Source organism: Apteryx mantelli, chromosome 39 (genome assembly GCF_036417845.1).
Source record: "Apteryx mantelli isolate bAptMan1 chromosome 39, bAptMan1.hap1, whole genome shotgun sequence".
NCBI lineage: Eukaryota > Metazoa > Chordata > Aves > Apterygiformes > Apterygidae > Apteryx > Apteryx mantelli.
In genome coordinates this window covers 422,304-449,330 of record NC_090016.1, presented here as the reverse complement: position 1 = coordinate 449,330, position 27,027 = coordinate 422,304, and the positions used below count along the sequence as shown (strand labels likewise).

Sequence of the window (27,027 nt, the reverse complement as noted above, 5' to 3'; positions counted from 1 at the left end):
AGAGGCCTTTGTTGCTGTTCAGAGGGACCTAGACAGGGCAGAGAGATGGGCAGAGGGCAAAGAATCTCTGCAGAGAAGGATGCCGGCGTCCTGGTGGTGCAATCAGGAATTGCTGCCCTCCTGCCTTGCAGGGGGAAATCCCCTGGACAGGTTTTTTTTCTGACCGCAAACAGGGTCTGTATCACCATCTGCTGGTTTCGCGCAGTAGTAGGTGGCGGTGTCGTCGGTCTCGAGGCTGCTCATCTGCAGGTAGAGCGTGCTCTGGGCGTTGTCCTTGGAGATGGTGAAGCGCCCTTTCACCGCATCCGCATAGCCTGTCCAACTACCACCGGTGTTAATGCTTGCGACCCACTCGAGCCCCTTCCAGGGTGCTTGCTGGATCCAGAGCATGTAGGAGCTGCTGAAGGTGAATCCAGTTCCCTTGCAGGAGATGCAGCTCCAACAGACTCCGGCATCAGAGGCACAGGACCTCCGCTTGGCTCTGACTGCCACCGCCCCGCTCATCTCCTCTGTTCTTCTCTCGCCTCTCCCCAGGGCTGCGGGCGGACGTGCAGCTGAGCGAGGCCGGAGGGGGCCTCCAGCTGCCCGGCGGGAGCCTCCGCCTCTCCTGCAAGGGAACCGGATTCACCTTCAGCAGCTTCAACATGCTCTGGATCCGACAAGCGCCTGGGAAGGGGCTCGAGTTTGTCGCGGATATTGGCAGCGATGGCAGCAATACATGGTACGCATCTGCGGTGCAAGGGCGCTTCACCATCTCCAAGGACAACGCCCAGAGCACGCTCTACCTGCAGATGAACAGCCTCAGGACCGACGACACCGCCACCTACTACTGCGTGAAAAGTGCCGGTGCTGGTTATTGTGGTGATGCTGGTTGAGACCCTCTTGAGGTCAAGCAAAATCCCCATCAAGTGATTACCCCACAAGGCACAAGGGCAGCAGTGCTGCAAGAGTGGCAGGTCCCAGCATTGACCCCCCCCCCATGGGACACCTCTAGCTACTGCCCTCCAGCTAGACCTTGCGTCACCCGTCACAACCCCCTGAGCTTGGCCGTGCAGCCAGTTCTCAGTCCACCTCACTGCCCGCTCCTCCAGCCCCCACTGACCCAGCTTGACCACATGGGTGTTATGGCAGACAGTGCCCAAAACCTTGCTGAAGTCCAGGGAGACCACGGCCACTGCTCTGCCCTCATCTCCCCAGCCACTCAACCCATCTGAGGGGCCTCACCGGTTGGTGAAGCATGATTTCCCCTTGGGGAACCCAGCCTGGCCACTCCTGAGCACCTTCTCGTCCTTCACGTGCTTGGAGGTGGTATCCAGCATGAGCTGCTCCACCACCTGTGCAGGGCCGCAGGTGAGGCTGACTGTCCTGGAGGTCCCCGACTCCTCCTCCCTGCCCTTTTGGAAGCCTGGAGGGACCTTTGCTTCCTTCTGGGCCTCAGTCGCCTCTCCTGATGGCCATGACCTCGCAAGGATGATGGGGAGCAACCTAGCAATGCCATCTGCCACTGGTGGGTGCATTGCATCAGGGCCCTGGCCACAACATGGTGTTCACAAGCACAGCACCCCGACCAGCACCAGTTTCTTTCGCACAGTAGTAGGTGGCGGTGTCGTCGGTCTTGAGGCTGTTCATCTGCAGGTAGAGTGTGCTCTGGGCGTTGTCCCTGGAGATGGTGAAGCGCCCTTTCACCGCATCCGCGTAGTATGTACTACTACCAGTGCTGCTAATAGCCGCGACGAACTTGAGCCCCTTCCCGGGCGCCTGCCGGATCCAGAGCATGTAGGAGCTGCTGAAGGTGAATCCAGTTCCCTTGCAGGAGATGCAGATCCGTCAGACTCCGGCATCAGTCGCACAGGGAGTCCGCTTGGCTCCGGGTGCCCAGCCGCCCCCAGGGCCAGTCCCAAGCTGGGCCACTCTGGCCACCGCCACCGCCGCCCTGCTCATCTCCTCTGCTCTTCTCTCCCCTCTCCCCAGGGCTGCGGGCGGACGTGCAGCTGATTGAGGCCGGAGGGGGCCTCCAGCTGCCCGGCGGGAGCCTCTGCCTCTCCTGCAAGGGAACCGGCTACACCTTCAGCAGCTTCACCATGCAATGGGTCCGACAGGCACCCAGGAAGGGGCTCGAAGCTGTCATTGTTATTAGCAGCACTGGTAGTGGTACAGACTATGTGTCTGCGGTGCAAGGGCGCTTCACCATCTCCAGGGACAACGCCCAGAGCACGATCTACCTGCAGATGAACAGCCTCAAGACCGATGACACCGCCACCTACTACTGTGCGAAAACAGATAGTAGTGGTGCTGGTTGTGGAGATCCAGTTGGCCAATACCATTACTCAGCCACTCTCAATCATCTTGGACAGCTCATGGCCATGAGCACTCGTGGGTGCATCCCATCAGGGCCTGGACCTCAAACAGGGTCTCCACCACCATAACCATAAGCATCAGCACATTTTGCGCAGTAGTAGGTGGCAGTGTCGTCGGTCTTGAGGCTGTTCATCTGCAGGTAGAGCGTGCTCTGGGCATCGTCCCTGGAGATGGTGAAGCGCCCTTGCACCGCATCTGCGTAGGCTGTACTACTACCACTGCCACTAATTTCCGCGACGTACTCGAGCCCCTTCCCAGGCGCTTGCCGGATCCACAACATGCTGACACTGCTGAAGGTGAATCCGGTTCCCTTGCAGGAGAGGCGGAGGCTCCCGCCGGGCGGCTGGAGGCCCCCTCCGGCCTCGCTCAGCTGCACGTCCGCCCGCAGCCCTGGGGAGAGGCGAGAGAAGAGCAGAGGAGATGAGCGGGGTGGCAGTCGGCAGCCGGAGTGGCCCGACTCGGGGCCGGTCCCGGGGGTGGCCGGGCGCCCGGACCCGAGCGGAGGTGCCCGCGGCCGGGGGGAGCCCCCCGGGGATGGCGGGTGCCGGCGGGGGAAGGGGCCCTACCTGGCAGGGCCGCGAGGAGGAGGAGGACGAGGCCGCAGAGCCGAGGGCTCATGGTGGCGGGGTGGGAGGGGCGGTGGGTGCTGGGAGCGGTGGTGGCAGCACGGCGGGGCTGGCAGCATTTGAAGGCGCCGCGCAGCCGGGATTTGCATGCAGCTCCACTCATAAGGGACTCCTGGCGCCGCCGCCTCTTTTGGGGCTGGAATCGCTGCCTTTGGGTCTCCAGTGGACGATAGTGGTGCTGTGCTCTTGCAGGCACTGCTGCCTCATGCCTTGCAGGGGGAATCACTTGATGAGGATTTTGCCTGGCCTCAAAGAGGATCTGCACCACGAGCACCACCATAACCACTAGCTGCTCTCGCGCAGTAGTAGGTGGCGGTGTCGTCGGTCTTGAGGCTGTTCATCTGCAGGTAGAGCGTGCTCTGGGCGTTGTCCCTGGAGACGGTGAAGCGCCCTTTCACCGCATCCGCGTATTCTGTATAACTACCACTGCCATAAATACTCGCGACGAGCTTGAGCCCCCTTCCAGGGTGCTTGTCGGACCCATTGCATGTGGATGTTGCCGAAGGTGTAGCTGATTCCCTTGCAGGAAATGCAGATCCAATAGACTCTGGCATCAGTGGCACAGGACCTCCACTCAGGTCTGAGTGCCTGGCTGCCCCCGGGGCCAGCCCCATGCCGGGCCACTCCAGTTTCCGCCACCGCCATCCCACTCAACTCCTTTGCTTTTCTCTCGCCTCTCCCCAGGGCTGCGGGCGGACGTGCAGCTGAGCGAGGCCGGAGGGGGCCTCCAGCCGCCCGGTGGGAGCCTCCGCCTCTCCTGCAAGGGAACCGGATTCACCTTCAGCAGCTCCTACATGTACTGGATTCGACAGGCACCTGGGAAGGGGCTCGAAGCTGTCGCTCTTATTAGCAGCAGTGGTAGTAGCACATACTACGGGTCTGCAGTGAAAGGGCGCTTCACCATCTCCAGGGACAACTCCCAGATGATGTCCAGGATGAGCTGCTCCACCACCTGTGCAGGGGCGCAGGTGAGGCTGACTGTCCTGGAGGTCCCCGACTCTTCCTCCCTGCCCTTTTGGAAGCCTGGAGGGACCTTTGCTTCCTTCCGGGTCTCAGTCACCTCTCCTGATGGCCATGACCTTGCAAGGCTGATGGAGAGCAATGTAGTAATGGCGTCAGTCAGCCCCCTCAGCACTGGTGGGTCGATCTGATCAGGGCTCTGGCCACAACGCCGTCTCTACCTCAACAGTTATTAGAACTTTTGGCGCAGTAGTAGGTGGCGGTGTCGTCGGTCTTGAGGCTGTTCATCTGCAGGTAGAGCGTGCTCTGGGCGTCGTCCCTGGAGATGGTGAAGCGCCCTTTCACTGCATCTGCGTAGCCTGTACCACCACTGCTGCTAATATATGCGATGTATTCGAGCCCCTTCCCAGGCGCTTGTAGGATCCAGATCATGGTGAAGCTGCTGTAGGTGCAGCAATGATCCCCATCAGGGGGGAAACCATGGAGTTGGGCATGGAGGGGTTTGTCTGTGGCCAGGGCTGCGGGCAGATGTGCAGCTGATCGAGGCCGGAGGGGGCCTCCAGCCCCCCAGTGGAAGCTTCCGCCTCTCCTGCAAGGCCTCCGGATTCACCTTCAGCAGCCACTGGATGTTCCGGATCCGACAAGCACCTGGGAAGGGGCTCGAGTTCGTCGCTGTTATTAACCCTGGTGGTAGTAGTCCATGGTACCCAGATGCGGTGAAAGGGCGCTTCACCATCTCCAGGGACGATGCCCAGAGCACGCTCTACCTGCAGATGAACAGCCTCAAGACCGACGACACCGCCACCTACTACTGCGTGAAAGGTGCTGGTGCTTATGGTTGGAGTGGTGGAGACCCTTTTTTGAGGCCCAGGCCCTGATGGGATGCACCCACGAGTGCTCATGACCATGAGCTGTCCAAGATGATTGAGAGTGGCTGAGTAATGGTATTGGCCAACTGGGTCTCCACCACCAGCACCACTACTATCTGTTTTCGCGCAGTAGTAGGTGGCGGTGTCGTCGGTCTTGAGGCTGTTCATCTGCAGGTAGAGCGTGCTCTGGGCGTTGTCCCTGGAGATGGTGAAGCGCCCTTTCACCGCATTCAGGTACCATGTACTACTACCAGTGCTGCTAATAAGTGCGACAGCTTCGACCCCCTTCCCGGGTGCCTGCCGGATCCAGTACATGTAGGAGCTGCTGAAGGTGAATCTGGTTCCCTTGCAGGAGACACAACTCCAACAGACTCCAGCACCAGCAGCCCAGGGCCTCCACTTGGCTCTGGCCACTGCCGCCCACTCATCTCCTCTGCTCTTCTCTCGCCTCTCCCCAGGGCTGCGGGCGGACGTGCAGCTGATTGAGGCCGGAGGGGGCCTCCAGCCGCCCGGCGGGAGCCTCCGCCTCTCCTGCAAGGCCTCCGGATTCACCTTCAGCAGCTTCCAGATGTGGTGGATTCGACAGGCGCCTGGGAAGGGGTTTGAGTGGGTCGCAGTTATTAACAGCGGTGGTAGTACAGGCTACGCGGATGCGGTGAAAGGGCGCTTCACCGCCTCCAGGGATGACGGCCAGAGCACGCTCTACTTGCAGATGAACAGCCTCAAGACCGACGACACCGCCACCTACTACTGCGCGAAAGCTGCTGGTGCTTATGGTTGGAGTGGTGGAGACCCTGTTTGAGGTCCAGGCCCTGATGGGATGCACCCACGAGTGCTCATGGCCATGAGCTGTCCAAGATGATTGAGAGTGGCTGAGTAATGGTATTGGCCAACTGAGTCTCCACCACCAGCACCACTACTATCAGCTCGTTTCGCGCAGTAGTAGGTGGCGGTGTCGTCGGTCTTGAGGCTGTTCATCTGCAGGTAGAGCGTGCTCTGGGCGTTGTCCCTGGAGGCTGTGAAGCGCCCTTGCACCGCATCCGCGTAGTACGCACTACCACTGCTGGTAATACCCGCGACCCACTCAAGTCCCTTCCCGGGCGCCTGCCGGACCCATTCCATGCCGAAGTTGCTGAAGTCGAATCCGGAGGCCTTGCAGGAGAGGCGGAGGCTCCCGCCGGGCAGCTGGAGGCCCCCTCCAGCCTCGCTCAGCTGCACGTCCGCCCGCAGCCCTGGGGAGAGGCGAGAGAAGAGCAGAGGAGATGAGCGGGGTGGCAGTCGGCAGCCGGAGTGGCCCGACTCGGGGCCGGTCCCGGGGGTGGCCGGGCGCCCGGACCCGAGCGGAGGTGCCCGCGGCCGGGGGGAGCCCCCCGGGGATGGCGGGTGCCGGCGGGGGAAGGGGCCCTACCTGGCAGGGCCGCGAGGAGGAGGAGGACGAGGCTGCGGAGCCGAGGGCTCATGGTGGCGGGGCGGGAGGGGCGGTGGGTGCCGGGAGCGGTGGTGGCAGCACGGCGGAGCTGGCGGCATTTGAAGGCACCGTGCAGCCGGGATTTGCATGCAGCTCCGCTCATAAGGGACTCCTGGCGCCGCCGCCTCTTTTGGGGCTGGAATCGCTGCCTTTGGGTCTCCAGTGGACGATAGTGGTGCTGTGCTCTTGCAGGCACTGCTGCCTCATGCCTTGCAGGGGGAATCACTTGATGAGGATTTTGCCTGGCCTCAAAGAGGATCTGCACCACGAGCACCACCATAACCACTAGCTGCTCTCGCGCAGTAGTAGGTGGCGGTGTCGTCGGTCTTGAGGCTGTTCATCTGCAGGTAGAGCGTGCTCTGGGCGTTGTCCCTGGAGACGGTGAAGCGCCCTTTCACCGCATCCGCGTATTCTGTATAACTACCACTGCCATAAATACTCGTGACGAGCTTGAGCCCCCTTCCAGGGTGCTTGTCGGACCCATTGCATGTGGATGTTGCCGAAGGTGTAGCTGATTCCCTTGCAGGAAATGCAGATCCAATAGACTCTGGCATCAGTGGCACAGGACCTCCACTCAGGTCTGAGTGCCTGGCTGCCCCCGGGGCCAGCCCCATGCCGGGCCACTCCAGTTTCCGCCACCGCCATCCCACTCAACTCCTTTGCTTTTCTCTCGCCTCTCCCCAGGGCTGCGGGCGGACGTGCAGCTGAGCGAGGCCGGAGGGGGCCTCCAGCCGCCCGGCGGGAGCCTCCGCCTCTCCTGCAAGGCCTCCGGATTCACCTTCAGCAGCTCCCACATGTACTGGATTCGACAGGCACCTGGGAAGGGGCTCGAAGCTGTCGCTCTTATTAGCAGCAGTGGTAGTAGCACATACTACGGGTCTGCAGTGAAAGGGCGCTTCACCATCTCCAGGGACAACTCCCAGATGATGTCCAGGATGAGCTGCTCCACCACCTGTGCAGGGGCGCAGGTGAGGCTGACTGTCCTGGAGGTCCCCGACTCTTCCTCCCTGCCCTTTTGGAAGCCTGGAGGGACCTTTGCTTCCTTCCGGGTCTCGGTCACCTCTCCTGATGGCCATGACCTTGCAAGGCTGATGGAGAGCAATGTAGTAATGGCGTCAGTCAGCCCCCTCAGCACTGGTGGGTCGATCTGATCAGGGCTCTGGCCACAACGCCGTCTCTACCTCAACAGTTATTAGAACTTTTGGCGCAGTAGTAGGTGGCGGTGTCGTCGGTCTTGAGGCTGTTCATCTGCAGGTAGAGCGTGCTCTGGGCGTCGTCCCTGGAGATGGTGAAGCGCCCTTTCACTGCATCTGCGTAGCCTGTACCACCACTGCTGCTAATATATGCGATGTATTCGAGCCCCTTCCCAGGCGCTTGTAGGATCCAGATCATGGTGAAGCTGCTGTAGGTGCAGCAATGATCCCCATCAGGGGGGAAACCATGGAGTTGGGCATGGAGGGGTTTGTCTGTGGCCAGGGCTGCGGGCAGACGTGCAGCTGATCGAGGCCGGAGGGGGCCTCCAGCCCCCCAGTGGAAGCTTCCGCCTCTCCTGCAAGGCCTCCGGATTCACCTTCAGCAGCCACTGGATGTTCTGGATCCGGCAAGCACCTGGGAAGGGGCTCGAGTTCGTCGCTGTTATTAACCCTGGTGGTAGTAGTCCATGGTACCCAGATGCGGTGAAAGGGCGCTTCACCATCTCCAGGGACGATGCCCAGAGCACGCTCTACCTGCAGATGAACAGCCTCAAGACCGACGACACTGCCACCTACTACTGCACGAAAGGTGCTGGTGCTTATGGTTGGAGTGGTGGAGACCCTGTTTGAGGTCCAGGCCCTGATGGGATGCACCCACGAGTGCTCATGGCCATGAGCTGTCCAAGATGATTGAGAGTGGCTGAGTAATGGTATTGGCCAACTGGGTCTCCACCACCAGCACCACTACTATCTGTTTTCGCGCAGTAGTAGGTGGCGGTGTCGTCGGTCTTGAGGCTGTTCATCTGCAGGTAGAGCGTGCTCTGGGCGTCGTCCCTGGAGATGGTGAAGCGCCCTTTCACCGCATTCAGGTACCATGTACTACTACCAGTGCTGCTAATAAGTGCGACAGCTTCGACCCCCTTCCCGGGTGCCTATTGGATCCAGTACATGTAGGAGCTGCTGAAGGTGAATCTGGTTCCCTTGCAGGAGACACAACTCCAACAGACTCCAGCACCAGCAGCCCAGGGCCTCCACTTGGCTCTGGCCACTGCCGCCCACTCATCTCCTCTGCTCTTCTCTCGCCTCTCCCCAGGGCTGCGGGCGGACGTGCAGCTGATTGAGGCCGGAGGGGGCCTCCAGCCGCCCGGCGGGAGCCTCCGCCTCTCCTGCAAGGCCTCCGGATTCACCTTCAGCAGCTTCTACATGGAATGGGTCCGGCAGGCGCCTGGGAAGGGGTTTGAGTGGGTCGCAGTTATTAACAGCGGTGGTAGTACAGGCTACGCGGATGCGGTGAAAGGGCGCTTCACCATCTCCAGGGATGACGGCCAGAGCACGCTCTCCTTGCAGATGAACAGCCTCAAGACCGACGACACCGCCACCTACTACTGCGCGAAAGCTGCTGGTGCTTATGGTTGGAGTGGTGGAGACCCTGTTTGAGGTCCAGGCCCTGATGGGATGCACCCACGAGTGCTCATGGCCATGAGCTGTCCAAGATGATTGAGAGTGGCTGAGTAATGGTATTGGCCAACTGAGTCTCCACCACCAGCACCACTACTATCAGCTCGTTTCGCGCAGTAGTAGGTGGCGGTGTCGTCGGTCTTGAGGCTGTTCATCTGCAGGTAGAGCGTGCTCTGGGCGTTGTCCCTGGAGGCTGTGAAGCGCCCTTGCACCGCATCCGCGTAGTACGCACTACCACTGCTGGTAATACCCGCGACCCACTCAAGTCCCTTCCCGGGCGCCTGCCGGACCCATTCCATGCCGAAGTTGCTGAAGTCGAATCCGGAGGCCTTGCAGGAGAGGCGGAGGCTCCCGCCGGGCAGCTGGAGGCCCCCTCCAGCCTCGCTCAGCTGCACGTCCGCCCGCAGCCCTGGGGAGAGGCGAGAGAAGAGCAGAGGAGATGAGCGGGGTGGCAGTCGGCAGCCGGAGTGGCCCGACTCGGGGCCGGTCCCGGGGGTGGCCGGGCGCCCGGACCCGAGCGGAGGTGCCCGCGGCCGGGGGGAGCCCCCCGGGGATGGCGGGTGCCGGCGGGGGAAGGGGCCCTACCTGGCAGGGCCGCGAGGAGGAGGAGGACGAGGCCGCGGAGCCGAGGGCTCATGGTGGCGGGGCGGGAGGGGCGGTGGGTGCCGGGAGCGGTGGTGGCAGCACGGCGGAGCTGGCGGCATTTGAAGGCACCGTGCAGCCGGGATTTGCATGCAGCTCCGCTCATAAGGGACTCCTGGCGCCGCCGCCTCTTTTGGGGCTGGAATCGCTGCCTTTGGGTCTCCAGTGGACGATAGTGGTGCTGTGCTCTTGCAGGCACTGCTGCCTCATGCCTTGCAGGGGGAATCACTTGATGAGGATTTTGCCTGGCCTCAAAGAGGATCTGCACCACGAGCACCACCATAACCACTAGCTGCTCTCGCGCAGTAGTAGGTGGCGGTGTCGTCGGTCTTGAGGCTGTTCATCTGCAGGTAGAGCGTGCTCTGGGCGTTGTCCCTGGAGACGGTGAAGCGCCCTTTCACCGCATCCGCGTATTCTGTATAACTACCACTGCCATAAATACTCGCGACGAGCTTGAGCCCCCTTCCAGGGTGCTTGTCGGACCCATTGCATGTGGATGTTGCCGAAGGTGTAGCTGATTCCCTTGCAGGAAATGCAGATCCAATAGACTCTGGCATCAGTGGCACAGGACCTCCACTCAGGTCTGAGTGCCTGGCTGCCCCCGGGGCCAGCCCCATGCCGGGCCACTCCAGTTTCCGCCACCGCCATCCCACTCAACTCCTTTGCTTTTCTCTCGCCTCTCCCCAGGGCTGCGGGCGGACGTGCAGCTGAGCGAGGCCGGAGGGGGCCTCCAGCCGCCCGGCGGGAGCCTCCGCCTCTCCTGCAAGGCCTCCGGATTCACCTTCAGCAGCTCCCACATGTACTGGATTCGACAGGCACCTGGGAAGGGGCTCGAAGCTGTCGCTCTTATTAGCAGCAGTGGTAGTAGCACATACTACGGGTCTGCAGTGAAAGGGCGCTTCACCATCTCCAGGGACAACTCCCAGATGATGTCCAGGATGAGCTGCTCCACCACCTGTGCAGGGGCGCAGGTGAGGCTGACTGTCCTGGAGGTCCCCGACTCTTCCTCCCTGCCCTTTTGGAAGCCTGGAGGGACCTTTGCTTCCTTCCGGGTCTCGGTCACCTCTCCTGATGGCCATGACCTTGCAAGGCTGATGGAGAGCAATGTAGTAATGGCGTCAGTCAGCCCCCTCAGCACTGGTGGGTCGATCTGATCAGGGCTCTGGCCACAACGCCGTCTCTACCTCAACAGTTATTAGAACTTTTGGCGCAGTAGTAGGTGGCGGTGTCGTCGGTCTTGAGGCTGTTCATCTGCAGGTAGAGCGTGCTCTGGGCGTCGTCCCTGGAGATGGTGAAGCGCCCTTTCACTGCATCTGCGTAGCCTGTACCACCACTGCTGCTAATATATGCGATGTATTCGAGCCCCTTCCCAGGCGCTTGTAGGATCCAGATCATGGTGAAGCTGCTGTAGGTGCAGCAATGATCCCCATCAGGGGGGAAACCATGGAGTTGGGCATGGAGGGGTTTGTCTGTGGCCAGGGCTGCGGGCAGACGTGCAGCTGATCGAGGCCGGAGGGGGCCTCCAGCCCCCCAGTGGAAGCTTCCGCCTCTCCTGCAAGGCCTCCGGATTCACCTTCAGCAGCCACTGGATGTTCTGGATCCGGCAAGCACCTGGGAAGGGGCTCGAGTTCGTCGCTGTTATTAACCCTGGTGGTAGTAGTCCATGGTACCCAGATGCGGTGAAAGGGCGCTTCACCATCTCCAGGGACGATGCCCAGAGCACGCTCTACCTGCAGATGAACAGCCTCAAGACCGACGACACTGCCACCTACTACTGCACGAAAGGTGCTGGTGCTTATGGTTGGAGTGGTGGAGACCCTGTTTGAGGTCCAGGCCCTGATGGGATGCACCCACGAGTGCTCATGGCCATGAGCTGTCCAAGATGATTGAGAGTGGCTGAGTAATGGTATTGGCCAACTGGGTCTCCACCACCAGCACCACTACTATCTGTTTTCGCGCAGTAGTAGGTGGCGGTGTCGTCGGTCTTGAGGCTGTTCATCTGCAGGTAGAGCGTGCTCTGGGCGTCGTCCCTGGAGATGGTGAAGCGCCCTTTCACCGCATTCAGGTACCATGTACTACTACCAGTGCTGCTAATAAGTGCGACAGCTTCGACCCCCTTCCCGGGTGCCTATTGGATCCAGTACATGTAGGAGCTGCTGAAGGTGAATCTGGTTCCCTTGCAGGAGACACAACTCCAACAGACTCCAGCACCAGCAGCCCAGGGCCTCCACTTGGCTCTGGCCACTGCCGCCCACTCATCTCCTCTGCTCTTCTCTCGCCTCTCCCCAGGGCTGCGGGCGGACGTGCAGCTGATTGAGGCCGGAGGGGGCCTCCAGCCGCCCGGCGGGAGCCTCCGCCTCTCCTGCAAGGCCTCCGGATTCACCTTCAGCAGCTTCTACATGGAATGGGTCCGGCAGGCGCCTGGGAAGGGGTTTGAGTGGGTCGCAGTTATTAACAGCGGTGGTAGTACAGGCTACGCGGATGCGGTGAAAGGGCGCTTCACCATCTCCAGGGATGACGGCCAGAGCACGCTCTCCTTGCAGATGAACAGCCTCAAGACCGACGACACCGCCACCTACTACTGCGCGAAAGCTGCTGGTGCTTATGGTTGGAGTGGTGGAGACCCTGTTTGAGGTCCAGGCCCTGATGGGATGCACCCACGAGTGCTCATGGCCATGAGCTGTCCAAGATGATTGAGAGTGGCTGAGTAATGGTATTGGCCAACTGAGTCTCCACCACCAGCACCACTACTATCAGCTCGTTTCGTGCAGTAGTAGGTGGCGGTGTCGTCGGTCTTGAGGCTGTTCATCTGCAGGTAGAGCGTGCTCTGGGCGTTGTCCCTGGAGATGGTGAAGCGCCCTTTTACCACATCCGCGTAGTATGTACTACCAGTGCTGTCAATTTTCGCGATGAACGTGAACCCCTTCCTGAGCGCTTGCCAGATCCAGCTCATGCTGAAGCTGCTGAAGGTGAATCCTGTTCCCTTGCAGGAGACGCAGATCCAGCAGACTCTGGCATCAGTTGCACAGGGCGTCCACTTGGCTCTGGGTGCCCGGCCAGCCCCGGGGCCGGCCCCATGTCAGGCCACTCTGGCCACCGCCACCGCCACCCCACTCATCTCCTCTGCTCTTCTCTCGCCTCTCCCCAGGGCTGCGGGCGGACGTGCAGCTGAGCGAGGCCGGAGGGGGCCTCCAGCCCCCCAGTGGAATCTTCCGCCTCTCCTGCAAGGGAACCGGATTCACCTTCAGCAGCTTTAGCATGTTCTGGATCCGACAGGCACCCAGGAAGGGTCTCGAATACATTGCCAGTATTTGGAGTGATGGCAGCAATCCATGGTACACATCTGCAGTGAAAGGGCGCTTCACAGCCTCCAGGGACGATGCCCAGAGCACGCTCTACCTGCAGATGAACAGCCTCAAGACCGACGACACCACCACCTATTACTGCGCGAAAGATGCTGCTACTGCTGGTGGAGGTGATGAAGATCCTGTTGGCCGATGTCATTGCTCAGCCACTCTGAGTCATCTTGGACAGCTCATGGCCATGAGCACTCGTGGGTGCATCCCATCAGGGCCCAGGCCTCAAAAAAGGGGCTCCACCACTCCAACCATAAGCACCAGCACCTTTCGCACAGTAGTAGGTGGCGGTGTCGTCGGTCTTGAGGCTGTTCATCTGCAGGTAGAGTGTGCTCTGGGCGTTGTCCCTGGAGGCTGTGAAGCGCCCTTTCACCGCATCCACGTAGTACGCACTACCACTGCTGGTAATACCCGCGACCCACTCAAGTCCCTTCCCGGGTGCCTGCCGGACCCATTCCATGCCGAAGTTGCTGAAGTCGAATCCGGAGGCCTTGCAGGAGAGGCGGAGGCTCCCGCCGGGCAGCTGGAGGCCCCCTCCAGCCTCGCTCAGCTGCACGTCCGCCCGCAGCCCTGGGGAGAGGCGAGAGAAGAGCAGAGGAGATGAGCGGGGTGGCAGTCGGCAGCCGGAGTGGCCCGACTCGGGGCCGGTCCCGGGGGTGGCCGGGCGCCCGGACCCGAGCGGAGGTGCCCGCGGCCGGGGGGAGCCCCCCGGGGATGGCGGGTGCCGGCGGGGGAAGGGGCCCTACCTGGCAGGGCCGCGAGGAGGAGGAGGACGAGGCCGCGGAGCCGAGGGCTCATGGTGGCGGGGCGGGAGGGGCGGTGGGTGCTGGGAGCGGTGGTGGCAGCACGGCGGGGCTGGCAGCATTTGAAGGCACCGTGCAGCCGGGATTTGCATGCAGCTCCGCTCATAAGGGACTCCTGGCGCCGCCGCCTCTTTTGGGGCTGGAATCGCTGCCTTTGGGTCTCCAGTGGACGATAGTGGTGCTGTGCTCTTGCAGGCACTGCTGCCTCATGCCTTGCAGGGGGAATCACTTGATGAGGATTTTGCCTGGCCTCAAAGAGGATCTGCACCACGAGCACCACCATAACCACTAGCTGCTCTCGCGCAGTAGTAGGTGGTGGTGTCGTCGGTCTTGAGGCTGTTCATCTGCAGGTAGAGCGTGCTCTGGGCGTTGTCCCTGGAGACGGTGAAGCGCCCTTTCACCGCATCCGCGTATTCTGTATAACCACCACCGCTTTCAATACCCGTGATGTACTCGAGCCCCTTCCCAGGCACTTGCCAGAACCATAACTTGCCGAAGCTGCTGAAGGTGAATCTGTTCCCCTTGAAGGAGACGCAGATCCAATAGACTCTGGCGTCAGTGGCATAGGGCATCTGCTCGGGTCCGAGTGCCCAGCTGCCACTGGGGCCGGCCCCGTGTCGAGCCACTCCAGCTGCCGCCACCGCCACCCTGCTCATCTCCTCTGCTCTTCTCTCCCCTCTCCCCAGGGCTGCGGGAGGTCGTGCGGCTGAGCGAGTCTGGAGGGGGCCTCCAGCCACCCGGCGGGAGCCTCCGCCTCTCCTGCAAGGGAACCGGATTCACCTTCAGCAGCTTCAACATGTACTGGATCCGACAGGCACCTGGAAAGAGGCTCGAGTGGGTTGCGAGTATTAGAAGCACTGGTAGTGGTACAGACTACGCGGATGCGGTGCAAGGGCGCTTCACCATCTCCAAGGACAACGCGCAGAGCACGCTCTACCTGCAGATGAACAGCCTCAAGACCGACGACACCGCCACCTACTACTGCGCGAAAGATGGTTATGGGAGTGGCGGTGATGGGGAGCCTGTGGTGGCCCGGGCCCTGATGGGATGCACCCACGAGTGCTCATGGCCATGAGCTGTCCAAGATGATTGAGAGTGGCTGAGTAATGGTATTGGCCAACTGAGTCTCCACCACCAGCACCACTACTATCAGCTCGTTTCGCGCAGTAGTAGGTGGCGGTGTCGTCGGTCTTGAGGCTGTTCATCTGCAGGTAGATCGTGCTCTGGGCGTTGTCCTTGGAGATGGTGAAGCGCCCTTGCACTGCAGACCCGTAGTCTGTATCACTACCATCGCTGTAAATACCTGCTACACCTTCGAGCCCCTTCCCAGGTGCTTGCCGGACCCAGCTCATGTCGAAGCTGCTGAAGGTGTAGCCGGTTCCCTTGCAGGAGAGGCGGAGGCTCCCACCGGGCGGCTGGAGGCCCCCTCTGGCCTCGCTCAGCTGCACGTCCGCCCGCAGCCCTGGCCACAGCCCAACCCCTCCGTTCCCAGCTCCAGGGTTTCTCCCCGCAACAGTGAGTATTGCTGCACCTTCAGCAACTTCGGCATGCTCTGGTTCCGGCAAGCGCCCGGGAAGAGGCTCGAGTACGTCGCCAGCATTACCTACGGTGCTAGTTATACAGGCTACGCGGATGCGGTGAAAGGGCGCTTCACCATCTCCAGGGACGATGCCCAGAGCACGCTCTACCTGCAGATGAACAGCCTCAAGACCGACAACACCGCCACCTACTACTGCGCGAAAGCAGATGGTGATGCTGATGGAGTTGGCTGATGTCATTGCTCAGCCACTCTGAGACATCTTGGACAGCTCATGGCCATCAACACTCATGGGTGCATCCCATCAGGGCCCGGGCCTCAAACAGGGTCTCCACCAGCACAACAACCACTACCAGCACTTTTCGCGCAGTAGTAGGTGGCGGTGTCGTCGGTCTTGAGGCTGTTCATCTGCAGGTAGAGCGTGCTCTGGGCGTTGTCCCTGGAGGCTGTGAAGCGCCCTTTCACCGCATCCGCGTAGCTTGTACTACTACCATCGCTGGTAGTACTCGCGACGTACTCGAGCCCCTTCCCGGGCGCTTGTCGGATCCACCACATGTTGAGGCTGCTGCAGGTTCAGCAATGGTCCCCATCACAGGGGAAACCCTGGAGCTGGGAATGGAGGGGTTGGTCTGTGGCCAGGGCTGCGGGCGGACGTGCAGCTGAGCGAGGCCGGAGGGGGCCTCCAGCCGCCCGGCGGGAGCCTCTGCCTCTCCTGCAAGGCCTCCGGATTTGACTTCAGCAGCGCCAGCATGTTGTGGATCCAACAAGTGCCTGGGAAGGGCCTTGAGTTTGTCGCGGGTATTCAGAGCGATGGCAGCAGGCCGTGGCACATGGCTGCCGTGCACGGGCCCATGCACAAATCCCCCTTGTGCCCCATTCCTGCCTCAGGACGAAGGGCAGTGAGTCTGCACCCTGCTCCACTCCAGCTTCTCTTTGCCTTCCCATGCCCAGCGCCGCCTCCCGACCCGAAAACACCTCCATTCTAGCCAAACCCCCTCTGCAGCCCTGTGCACACTGCAGATACTGCAATGCTGGTGTAATCCCCTTTGGTCACCACATGCATCGTGCCCATCCCTTGTGCAAGACCCCTTGGCCTTGCTTCCAGCCCCCGAACTACAGACCAGTCCCAGCCCAGCTGCATTTTGGGCATGGTCTTGGGGCCAACGTGCTGGACCACAGGACTGGGAGCTCTGGGAGCAGCAATGGGAGCAGCGTGGGGGGCTGGAAAGCAATTTGCAGCCACAGGGGAGCCCTGGGAGGCGGCCAAGCCTTGGAAGGGGAGGCGAGGGAGTTGCTGCTCGTGGAGGAGAGGCAAAGGGTTGCCGGGGCTCTGCTGGGGCTTGCTCGGGGCTTTTAAGGCCAGGGGATTCGCCGTCAGCAGCTTTGGCATGATGTGGATCCGACAAGCACCCGGGAAGAGGCTCGAGTATGTTGCGGGTATTAGGAATGATGGTAGTAGTACAGGCTACGCGGATGCGGTGCAAGGGCGCTTCACCATCTCCAAGGACAACGCCCAGAGCACGCTCTACCTGCAGATGAACAGCCTCAAGACCGACGACACCGCCACCTACTACTGCACGAAACAAGCTGATAGTAGTGGTGGTGGTGGAGACCCAGTTGGCCGACGTCATTGCTAGGCCACCCTCAATCATCTTGGACAGCTCATGGCCATGAGCACTCGTGGGTGCATCCCATCAGGGCCTGGGCCACCACAGACTCCCAGCACCATCACCACTAGCAGAATCTCTCGCGCAGTAGTAGGTGGCGGTGTCGTCGGTCTTGAGGCTGTTCATCTGCAGGTAGAGCGTGCTCTGGGCATCGTCCTTGGAGATGGTGAAGCGCCCTTTCACTGCAGACCCGTAGTATGTGCTTCTACCACCGGGGTCAATGCCTGCGATCCACTCGAGACCCTTCCCAGGCGCTTGCCGGATCCATTCCATGCCGAAGCTGCTGAAGGTGAATCCGGAGGCCTTACAGGAGAGGCGGAGGCTCCCACCGGGCGGCTGGAGGCCCCCTCCGGCCTCGCTCAGCTGCACGTCCGCCCGCAGCCCTGGCCACAGACCAACCCCTCTGTTCCTGGCTCCAGGGTTTCCCCCCGATGGGGACCATTGCTGAAACCTGCAGCAACTTCAACATGTGGTGGATCCAACAAGCGCCCGGGAAGGGGCTTGAGTACGTCACAGGCATTTATACTGGTTTATTGCTATTTATAGCAACACCAGCAGCTACCAGAGCCCCAAAGGCCATGATCTTGGCCCCAAAAGAGGTGGCGGCGCCAGGGGTCCCTTATGAGTGGAGCCGCATGCAAATCCTGGCCGCACGGCACCTTCAAATGCTGCCAGCCCTGCCGTGCTGCCACCACCACTCCCAGCACCCACCGCCCCTCCCGCCCCGCCACCATGAGCCCTCGGCTCCGCGGCCTCGTCCTCCTCCTCCTCGCGGCCCTGCCAGGTAGGGCCCCTTCCCCCGCCGGCACCCGCCATCCCCGGGGGGCTCCCCCCGGCCGCGGGCACCTCCGCTCGGGTCCGGGCGCCCGGCCACCCCCGGGACCGGCCCCGAGTCGGGCCACTCCGGCTGCCGACTGCCACCCCGCTCATCTCCTCTGCTCTTCTCTCGCCTCTCCCCAGGGCTGCGGGCGGACGTGCAGCTGAGCGAGGCCGGAGGGGGCCTCCAGCCGCCCGGTGGGAGCCTCCGCCTCTCCTGCAAGGCCTCCGGATTCACCTTCAGCAGCTTTGCCATGTTCTGGATCCGACAGGCACCCGGGAAGGGGCTCGAGTACGTCGCGAGTATTGACAGCAGTGGTAGTGCATACTACGCGGATGCAGTGCAAGGGCGTTTCACAGCCTCCAGGGACAACGCCCAGAGCACGCTCTACCTGCAGATGAACAGCCTCAAGACCGACGACACCGCCACCTACTACTGCGCGAAAGAAACTGGTGCTGGTTGGGGTGCTAGTGCTTGTGAACACCATGTTGTGGCCAGGGCCCTGATGCAATGCACCCACCAGTGGCCGATGTCATTGCTAGGTTGCTCCCCATCATCCTTGCGAGGTCATGGCCATCAGGAGAGCTGGCTGAGGCCCGGAAGGAAGCAAAGGTCCCTCCAGGCTTCCAAAAGGGCAGGGAGGAGGAGTCGGGGACCTCCAGGACAGTCAGCCTCACCTGCGGCCCTGCACAGGTGGTGGAGCAGCTCATGCTGGATACCACCTCCAAGCACGTGAAGGACGAGAAGGTGCTCAGGAGTGGCCAGGCTGGGTTCCCCAAGGGGAAATCATGCTTCACCAACCGGTGAGGCCCCTCAGATGGGTTGAGTGGCTGGGGAGATGAGGGCAGAGCAGTGGCCGTGGTCTCCCTGGACTTCAGCAAGGTTTTGGGCACTGTCTGCCATAACACCCATGTGGTCAAGCTGGGTCAGTGGGGGCTGGAGGAGCGGGCAGTGAGGTGGACTGAGAACTGGCTGCACGGCCAAGCTCAGGGGGTTGTGACGGGTGACGCAAGGTCTAGCTGGAGGGCAGTAGCTAGAGGTGTCCCATGGGGGGGGTGTCAATGCTGGGACCTGCCACTCTTGCAGCACTGCTGCCCTTGTGCCTTGTGGGGTAATCGCTTGATGGGGATTTTGCTTGACCTCAAGAGGGTCTCAACCAGCATCACCACAATAACCAGCACCGGCACTTTTCACGCAGTAGTAGGTGGCGGTGTCGTCGGTCCTGAGGCTGTTCATCTGCAGGTAGAGCGTGCTCTGGGCGTTGTCCCTGGAGATGGTGAAGCGCCCTTGCACCGCATCTGCGTAGGCTGTACTACTACCACTGCCACTAATTTCCGCGACAAACTCGAGCCCCTTCCCAGGCGCTTGTCATACCCAGTTCATGCCAATGTTGCTGAAGGTGAATCCAGTTCCCTTGCAGGAGACGCAGATCCAGCAGACTCTGGCATCAGTCGCACAGGGCGTCCACTCGGCTCCGGGTGCCCGGCCGGCCCCGGGGCCGGCCCCATGTCAGGCCACTCTGGCCACCGCCACCGCCACCCCACTCATCTCCTCTGCTCTTCTCTCGCCTCTCCCCAGGGCTGCGGGCGGACGTGCAGCTGATTGAGGCCAGAGGGGGCCTCCAGCCGCCCAGTGGGAGCCTCCGCCTCTCCTGCAAGGGAACCGGATTCACCTTCAGCAGCTTTACCATGCAATGGGTCCGACAGGTGCCCGGGAAGGGGCTTGAGTTTGTTGCAACTATTAGGAGCGATGGCAGCAGTCCATGGTACGCGGATGCGGTGAAAGGGCACTTCACAGCCTCCAGGGACAACGCCCAGAGCACGCTCTACCTGCAGATGAACAGCCTCAAGACCGACGACACCGCCACCTACTACTGCACGAAAAGTGCTGATAGTGGTTGTTGTTGTGGTGCTGGTGGAGACCCTGTTTGAGGCCCGGGCCCTGATGGGATGCACCCATGAGTGTTGATGGCCATGAGCTGTCCAAGATGACTCAGAGTGGCTGAGCAATGACATCGGCCAACTCCATCAGCATCACCATCTGCTTTCGTGCAGTAGTAGGTGGCGGTGTCGTCAGTCTTGAGGCTGTTCATCTGCAGGTAGAGCGTGCTCTGGGCATCGTCCCTGGAGATGGTGAAGCGCCCTTTCACCGCATCCGCGTAGCCTGTATAACTACCAGTGCTGCTAATAGCCGCGACGAACTCGAGCCTCTTCCTGGGCGTTTGCCGGAACCAGAGCATGCCGAAGTTGCTGAAGGTGCAGCAATACTCACTGTTGCGGGGAGAAACCCTGGAGCTGGGAACGGAGGGGCTGGTCTGTGGCCAGGGCTGCGGGCGGACGTGCAGCTGAGCGAGGCCGGAGGGGGCCTCCAGCCGCCCGGTGGGAGCCTCCGCCTCTCCTGCAAGGGAACCGGATTCACCTTCAGCAGCTCCTACATGTACTGGATTCGACAGGCACCTGGGAAGGGGCTCGAAGCTGTCGCTCTTATTAGCAGCAGTGGTAGTAGCACATACTACGGGTCTGCAGTGAAAGGGCGCTTCACCATCTCCAGGGACAACTCCCAGATGATGTCCAGGATGAGCTGCTCCACCACCTGTGCAGGGGCGCAGGTGAGGCTGACTGTCCTGGAGGTCCCCGACTCTTCCTCCCTGCCCTTTTGGAAGCCTGGAGGGACCTTTGCTTCCTTCCGGGTCTCGGTCGCCTCTCCTGATGGCCATGACCTTGCAAGGATGATGGAGAGCAACGTAGTAATGGCATCAGTCAGCCCCCTCAGCACTGGTGGGTCGATCTGATCAGGGCTCTGGCCACAACGCCGTCTCTACCTCGACAGTTATTAGAACTTTTGGCGCAGTAGTAGGTGGCGGTGTCGTCGGTCTTGAGGCTGTTCATCTGCAGGTAGAGCGTGCTCTGGGCGTCGTCCCTGGAGATGGTGAAGCGCCCTTTCACTGCATCCACGTAGCTTGTACTACTACCACTGCTGTAAATACTCGCGACCCACTTGAGCCCCTTCCCAGGCGCTTGTCGGATCCAGAGCATGTAGAAACTGCTGAAGGTGAATCCGGAGGCCTTGCAGGAGAGGCGGAGGCTCCCGCCGGGCAGCTGGAGGCCCCCTCCGGCCTCGCTCAGCTGCACGTCCGCCCGCAGCCCTGGGGAGAGGCGAGAGAAGAGCAGAGGAGATGAGCGGGGCGGTGGTGGCCAGAGCCAAGTGGAGGCCCTGGGCTGCTGGTGCTGGAGTCTGTTGGAGTTGTGTCTCCTGCAAGGGAACCGGATTCACCTTCAGCAGCTCCTACATGTTCTGGATCCGACAGGCACCTGGGAAGGGGCTCAAGTACGTCGCAGGTATTGACGATGATGGTAGCTATCCAAGCTACGCAGATGCAGTGCAAGGGCGCTTCACCATCTCCAGGGATGACGGCCAGAGCACGCTCTACCTGCAGATGAACAGCCTCAAGACCGACGACACTGCCACCTACCACTGTGCGAAAGGTGCTGGTGCTTATGGTTGGAGTGGTGGAGACCCTGTTTGAGGTCCGGGCCCTGATGGGATGCATCCACGAGTGCTCATGGCCATGAGCTGTCCAAGATGATTGAGAGTGGCTGAGTAATGGTATTGGCCAACTGAGTCTCCACCACCAGCACCACTACTATCAGCTCGTTTCGCGCAGTAGTAGGTGGCGGTGTCGTCGGTCTTGAGGCTGTTCATCTGCAGGTAGAGCGTGCTCTGGGCGTTGTCCCTGGAGATGGTGAAGCGCCCTTTCACCGCATTCAGGTACCATGTACTACTACCAGTGCTGCTAATAAGTGCGACAGCTTCGACCCCCTTCCCGGGTGCCTGTCGGATCCAGTACATGTAGGAGCTGCTGAAGGTGAATCTGGTTCCCTTGCAGGAGACACAACTCCAACAGACTCCAGCACCAGCGGCCCAGGGCCTCCACTTGGCTCTGGCCACCGCCACCCCGCTCATCTCCTCTGCTCTTCTCTCGCCTCTCCCCAGGGCTGCGGGCGGACGTGCAGCTGAGCGAGGCCGGAGGGGGCCTCCAGCCACCCAGTGGGAGCCTCCGCCTCTCCTGCAAGGCCTCCGGATTCACCTTCAGCAGCTTCTACATGGAATGGGTCCGGCAGGCGCCTGGGAAGGGGCTCGAGTGGGTCGCACTTATTAACAGTGCTGGTAGCGCATACTACGCGTCTGCGGTGCAAGGGCGCTTCACCATCTCCAAGGACGACGCCCAGAGCACGCTCTACCTGCAGATGAACAGCCTCAAGACCGACGACACTGCCACCTACTACTGCACGAAAAATGCTGGTGCTGGTTATTGTGGTGGTGCAGTTGAGACCCTCTTGAGGTCAAGCAAAATCCCCATCAAGCGATTGCCCCACAAGGCATGAGGGCAGCAGTGCTGCAAGAGTGGCAGGTCCCAGCATTGACACCCCCCCCATGGGACACCTCTAACTACTGCCCTCCAGCTAGACCTTGCACCACCCGTCACAATCCCCTGAGCTTGGCCGTGCAGCCAGTTCTCAGTCCACCTCACTGCCCGCTCCTCCAGCCCCCACTGACCCAGCTTGACCACATGGGTGTTATGGCAGACAGTGCCCAAAACCTTGCTGAAGTCCAGGGAGACCACGGCCACTGCTCTGCCCTCATCTCCCCAGCCACTCAACCCATCTGAGGGGCCTCACCGGTTGGTGAAGCATGATTTCCCCTTGGGGAACCCAGCCTGGCCACTCCTGAGCACCTTCTCGTCCTTCACGTGCTTGGAGGTGGTATCCAGCATGAGCTGTTCCACCACCTGTGCAGGGCCGCAGGTGAGGCTGACTGTCCTGGAGGTCCCCGACTCCTCCTCCCTGCCCTTTTGGAAGCCTGGAGGGACCTTTGCTTCCTTCCGGGTCTCAGTCGCCTCTCCTGATGGCCATGACCTTGCAAGGATGCTGGGGAGCAGCTTAGCAATGCCATCGGCCACTGGTGGGTGCATCGCACCAGGGCCCTGGCCCCAGCATGGTTTTGACCACCATGAGCACCCCAACCAGCACCATCTTTTTTCGCGCAGTAGTAGGTGGCGGTGTCATCGGTCTTGAGGCTGTTCATCTGCAGGTAGAGCGTGCTCTGGGCATTGTCCCTGGAGATGGTGAAGCGCCCTTTCACCGCAGATGCGTAGCCTGGACTACTGCCATCAGGTTTAATCCATGCAACCCACTCGAACCCCTTCCCCGGCGCTTGCCGGAACCAGTACATCCAGAAGCTGCTGAAGGTGAATCCAGAGGCCTTGCAGGAGAGGCGGAGGCTCCCGCCGGGCGGCTGGAGGCCCCCTCCGGCCTCGCTCAGCTGCACGTCCGCCCGCAGCCCTGGCCACAGCCCAACCCCTCTGTTCTCAGCTCCAGGGTTTCCCCCTCGGTGGGGATCATTGCTGTTTCTGGGGTCTCCTTGCAGCTTCCCTCGGTGCCGGTGCATCCAGGGGCTGGTGCACAGATGCCCAGCAGCATCCGAGCACTGCCGGCTCTGGCCATGCCCTGGCAAGGAGGGATTGCTGGGCATGGTGCGTTGAGCCAGACAGGATGCAGGCAACCTTGGAATAGTGCAGGGGGGATTCGGGCATGGATTTGGGGCTGGGATTTGGCACAGGAGGATGGAGGGAGGGTGCAGGAACTGGGGCCTTGGGCAACACAGCCAGGCGGAGTGCAGGGCTGGGAGGTGAGAGGTGCCTGGGGTCTGGGCATGGTGCACAGAGCCGGACACGGTGCACGGAGCCAGACACGGTGCACGGGTTTCTGTAAGGTTCAAAGGTTTTGGCACAGTGCCGTGAGCCGGGGAGCGCGCAGGGGACGGCACTCGTGCAGGCGCTGCTGCCCTCGTGTGTAGCACGGGGAAACGACCTGCCTGAGTTTATGCCTGCCCATGAGCACTAGCTGGTTTTGCGCAGTAGTAGGTGGCGGTGTCGTCGGTCTTGAGGCTGTTCATCTGCAGGTAGAGCGTGCTCTGGGCGTTGTCCTTGGAGATGGTGAAGCGCCCTTTCACCGCATCCGCGTAGCCTGTACCACTACCATCGCTGCTAATACGTGCGACAAGCTCCAGCCCCTTCCTGGACCCAAACCATCTGGAAGCTGCTGAAGGTGAATCTGGTTCCCTTGCAGGAGAGGCGGAGGCTCCCACCGGGCGGCTGGAGGCCCCCTCCAGCCTTGCTCAGCTGCACGTCCGCCCGCAGCCCTGGCCACAGCCCAACCCCTCCGTTCCCAGCTCCAGGGTTTCCCCCCGATGGGGACCATTGCTGCACCTTCAGCAACTTCGACATGTACTGGATCCGACAGGCGCCCGGGAAGGGGCTCGAGTACGTCGCAGGTATTGACGACGATGGTAGCTATCCAAGCTACGTGGATGCAGTGAAAGGGCGCTTCACCATCTCCAGGGACAACGCCCAGAGCACGCTCTACCTGCAGATGAACAGCCTCAAGACCGACGACACCGCCACCTACTACTGCGCGAAAGATGCTGGTGCTTATGCTTGTGGTGGTGGAGCCCCTGTTGGCCAATGTCATTGCTAGGCCACTCTGAATCATCTTGGACAGCTCATGGCCATCAGCACTCGTGGGTCCACCACATCATGGCCCGGGCCTCAAACCCAGTCTCCACCAGCACCACAACAACCCCGATCAGCTCATTTCACACAGTACAGTGATACATTGTTGCACCCAGCGACACATTGTTGCACCCAGCGACACATTGTCATGCAGGGGGACACCCAGGGACACGCACTCACAAGTGGGGCAGCTGCACGAGCGCAGCACCCTGCACACTCCTGGCACCGTGCCAAAATCTTTGCACCTTGCAGAAAGCCCTGCACTGTTCCCCGCTCCACATATCCTGCCCTGTCTCCATGCACCATGCCGAAATCTTTGCACCTTGCAATAACCTCTGCACTGTGCCCGGCTCCTTGCACCATGCCGAAATCTTTGCACCTTGCAGTAAGCCCTGCACCATGCCCCGGCTCCATACTCCCCATGCCTTATCCCCCAAACCATGCCCAAACCCCCCTCCGCACTGCTCCCAGATCCCCTGCATCCCACCTGGCTCAACAAACCCTGCCTAAACCCCCTCCCAGGCCTTCCCCTGCATCCCCAATTCCTGCTGGGAATGAGAAATTGCAGCACCGGGAGCTGGAAAACTCCCCCCGGCTGAATCGGTGCCAAGGCGAAGCCCTGCGGGCCCAAGCTCCTTCACCAGCCTGCTCCCGGCTCCTCCTTCGTTATCGTCCCTGTGAACACGCAACCCTCAGCCCTGAATAACCCCAGAGCAAATGAGCTGGGGCCGTTTGCAACCCCTCGGCCTTATCCTGGTGCATTTTGGGGGGCTCTTGGTTGGGGCGGGGGCTCCCTTTTGCAGCCCGACGGTGCCTTTTGCAAGGTGGCCACAGGGGTGATTTGCTGCCTGCAAGAGCTGCCGCCGGGCACCCACCAGCTCTTTGCACGCTGGCCGCTTCCCCGTTTGAAATAAATAGATAAATAATTGAAAAAAAACCAAAAAAACAACCCCATGCTGTGTCCCCCCCTCGTCTCGGGGCACGCTCCCGTGAGCGGCAGGCGCGGGAACCTGCACGTGCAATTGCACCGTGGTCCCGGCTGCTCCCTCGCACGCGGCCGAGCTACGTAGAAACGTGTTAAACCAACCGATTTCAGTGCGTCTCTAGAGCGATGTGTGAATGCTTGTGCATTACACTTTGCAACTGAGGGGGGGGGAAACGCACTGGGGGGGGGCCTCTTCTCACCGGGGTGGATTTGGGGGAGGTGTTGCCCCAAAACCCCCTCTTTTACCCCCAGATTCATGCCTGGCCTTTGCAAAACCCCGTGACGCAATGTGGATTTGGCCGGGCAGTGCAGGATTCGCCCCCTCCAGCCCAGGGGGGAGTGTTGGGGTCATGGTGCCGGGGGGAGGGGATGCGGGGCGCAGAGCCCCCTTTTGCACCCCATGGGGCAGAGACAGAGCCCGAATCACCTGTGTCGAGAGGTGCCGGCGGAGAAAAGGCCATTAAAAAATAAAATAGGATAAAAAATTGGAGGAATTGGGTTTGCAGGGATATGTTTTGGGGCTGCGAAGTGTGGATGCGAGTGGGCAGAGTTTGCAACCTGCTCGGGGCGCTGCACGGAGCCAAGTGGCCCCGAAGGTGGCGATTCCGGCCCCAAAAGAGGCGGCGGCACCAGGAGTCCCTTATGAGCGGAGCCGCATGCAAATCCTGGCCGCACGGCGCCTTCAAATGCTGCCAGCTCCGCCGTGCTGCCACCACCGCTCCCGGCACCCACCGCCCCTCCCGCCCCGCCACCATGAGCCCTCGGCTCCGCGGCCTCGTCCTCCTCCTCCTCGCGGCCCTGCCAGGTAGGGCCCCTTCCCCCGCCGGCACCCGCCATCCCCGGGGGGCTCCCCCCGGCCGCGGGCACCTCCGCTCGGGTCCGGGCGCCCGGCCACCCCCGGGACCGGCCCCGAGTCGGGCCACTCCGGCTGCCGACTGCCACCCCGCTCATCTCCTCTGCTCTTCTCTCGCCTCTCCCCAGGGCTGCGGGCGGACGTGCAGCTGAGCGAGGCCGGAGGGGGCCTCCAGCCGCCCGGCGGGAGCCTCCGCCTCTCCTGCAAGGCCTCCGGATTCACCTTCAGCAGCTTTAGCATGGAATGGATCCGACAAGCACCCGGGAAGGGGCTCGAGTTCGTCGCGGGTATTAGCAGCGATGGTAGATATACAGCCTACGCGGATGCGGTGAAAGGGCGCTTCACCATCTCCAAGGACAACGCCCAGAGCACGCTCTACCTGCAGATGAACAGCCTCAAGACCGACGACACCGCCACCTACTACTGCACGAAAGCAGCTGGTGCTCACGGTGCCGCAGGGGCCGCCAGCGGCCCAGCAAAAACCCCCTCGAGCAAGTCATTTCCCCTGCTGCGGCACGTGAGGGCTCCCGGCAGCGCACTGAGAACTTGGTGAACTTGTAGGAAGCTCCTGCACCGTGCCCAGGCTTCGTGCACCATGCCGAAAGCTTTGCACCTTTGAAAAGCTCCTGCACTGTCCACAGCTCCACACATGGTGCCAAAATCTTTTCCCCTTGCAGAAAGCCCCCTGCACCGTGCCGAGAGCTTTGCACCTTGCAAAAGCTCCCTGCACCACACCGAGAGCTTTGCACCTTGCAAAAACCCCTGCACTGTGCCCAGCTCCATGCATCATGCCAAAATCTTTTCCCCTTGTGGAAAGCCCCCTGCATGATGCCCTGTCTCCATGCACCATGCAAAATCCTTGCA

The 27,027-nt window shown here is 61.4% G+C and overlaps 4 gene segments (V, D, J or C); 2 read left to right on the top strand and 2 right to left on the bottom strand.

The window, feature by feature from the left end:
- Positions 1 to 2,401: 2,401 nt before the first annotated feature.
- On the bottom strand, positions 2,402 to 2,976 carry LOC106498851 (immunoglobulin heavy variable 3-23-like). The segment is given in 2 exon segments: positions 2,402 to 2,748; positions 2,925 to 2,976. Coding segments are annotated over 2 exon segments (399 nt in total).
- A 10,165-nt stretch (positions 2,977 to 13,141) lies between these two features.
- LOC106498850 (immunoglobulin heavy variable 3-23-like) lies at positions 13,142 to 13,728 on the bottom strand. The segment is given in 2 exon segments: positions 13,142 to 13,500; positions 13,677 to 13,728. Coding segments are annotated over 2 exon segments (411 nt in total).
- A 3,941-nt stretch (positions 13,729 to 17,669) lies between these two features.
- LOC136995169 (immunoglobulin heavy variable 3-23-like) lies at positions 17,670 to 18,561 on the top strand. The segment is given in 3 exon segments: positions 17,670 to 17,721; positions 17,898 to 18,212; positions 18,278 to 18,561. Coding segments are annotated over 3 exon segments (651 nt in total).
- A 7,487-nt stretch (positions 18,562 to 26,048) lies between these two features.
- Positions 26,049 to 26,716, top strand: LOC136995168 (immunoglobulin heavy variable 3-21-like). The segment is given in 2 exon segments: positions 26,049 to 26,115; positions 26,292 to 26,716. Coding segments are annotated over 2 exon segments (477 nt in total).
- The last annotated feature ends 311 nt before the right edge of the window (positions 26,717 to 27,027 follow it).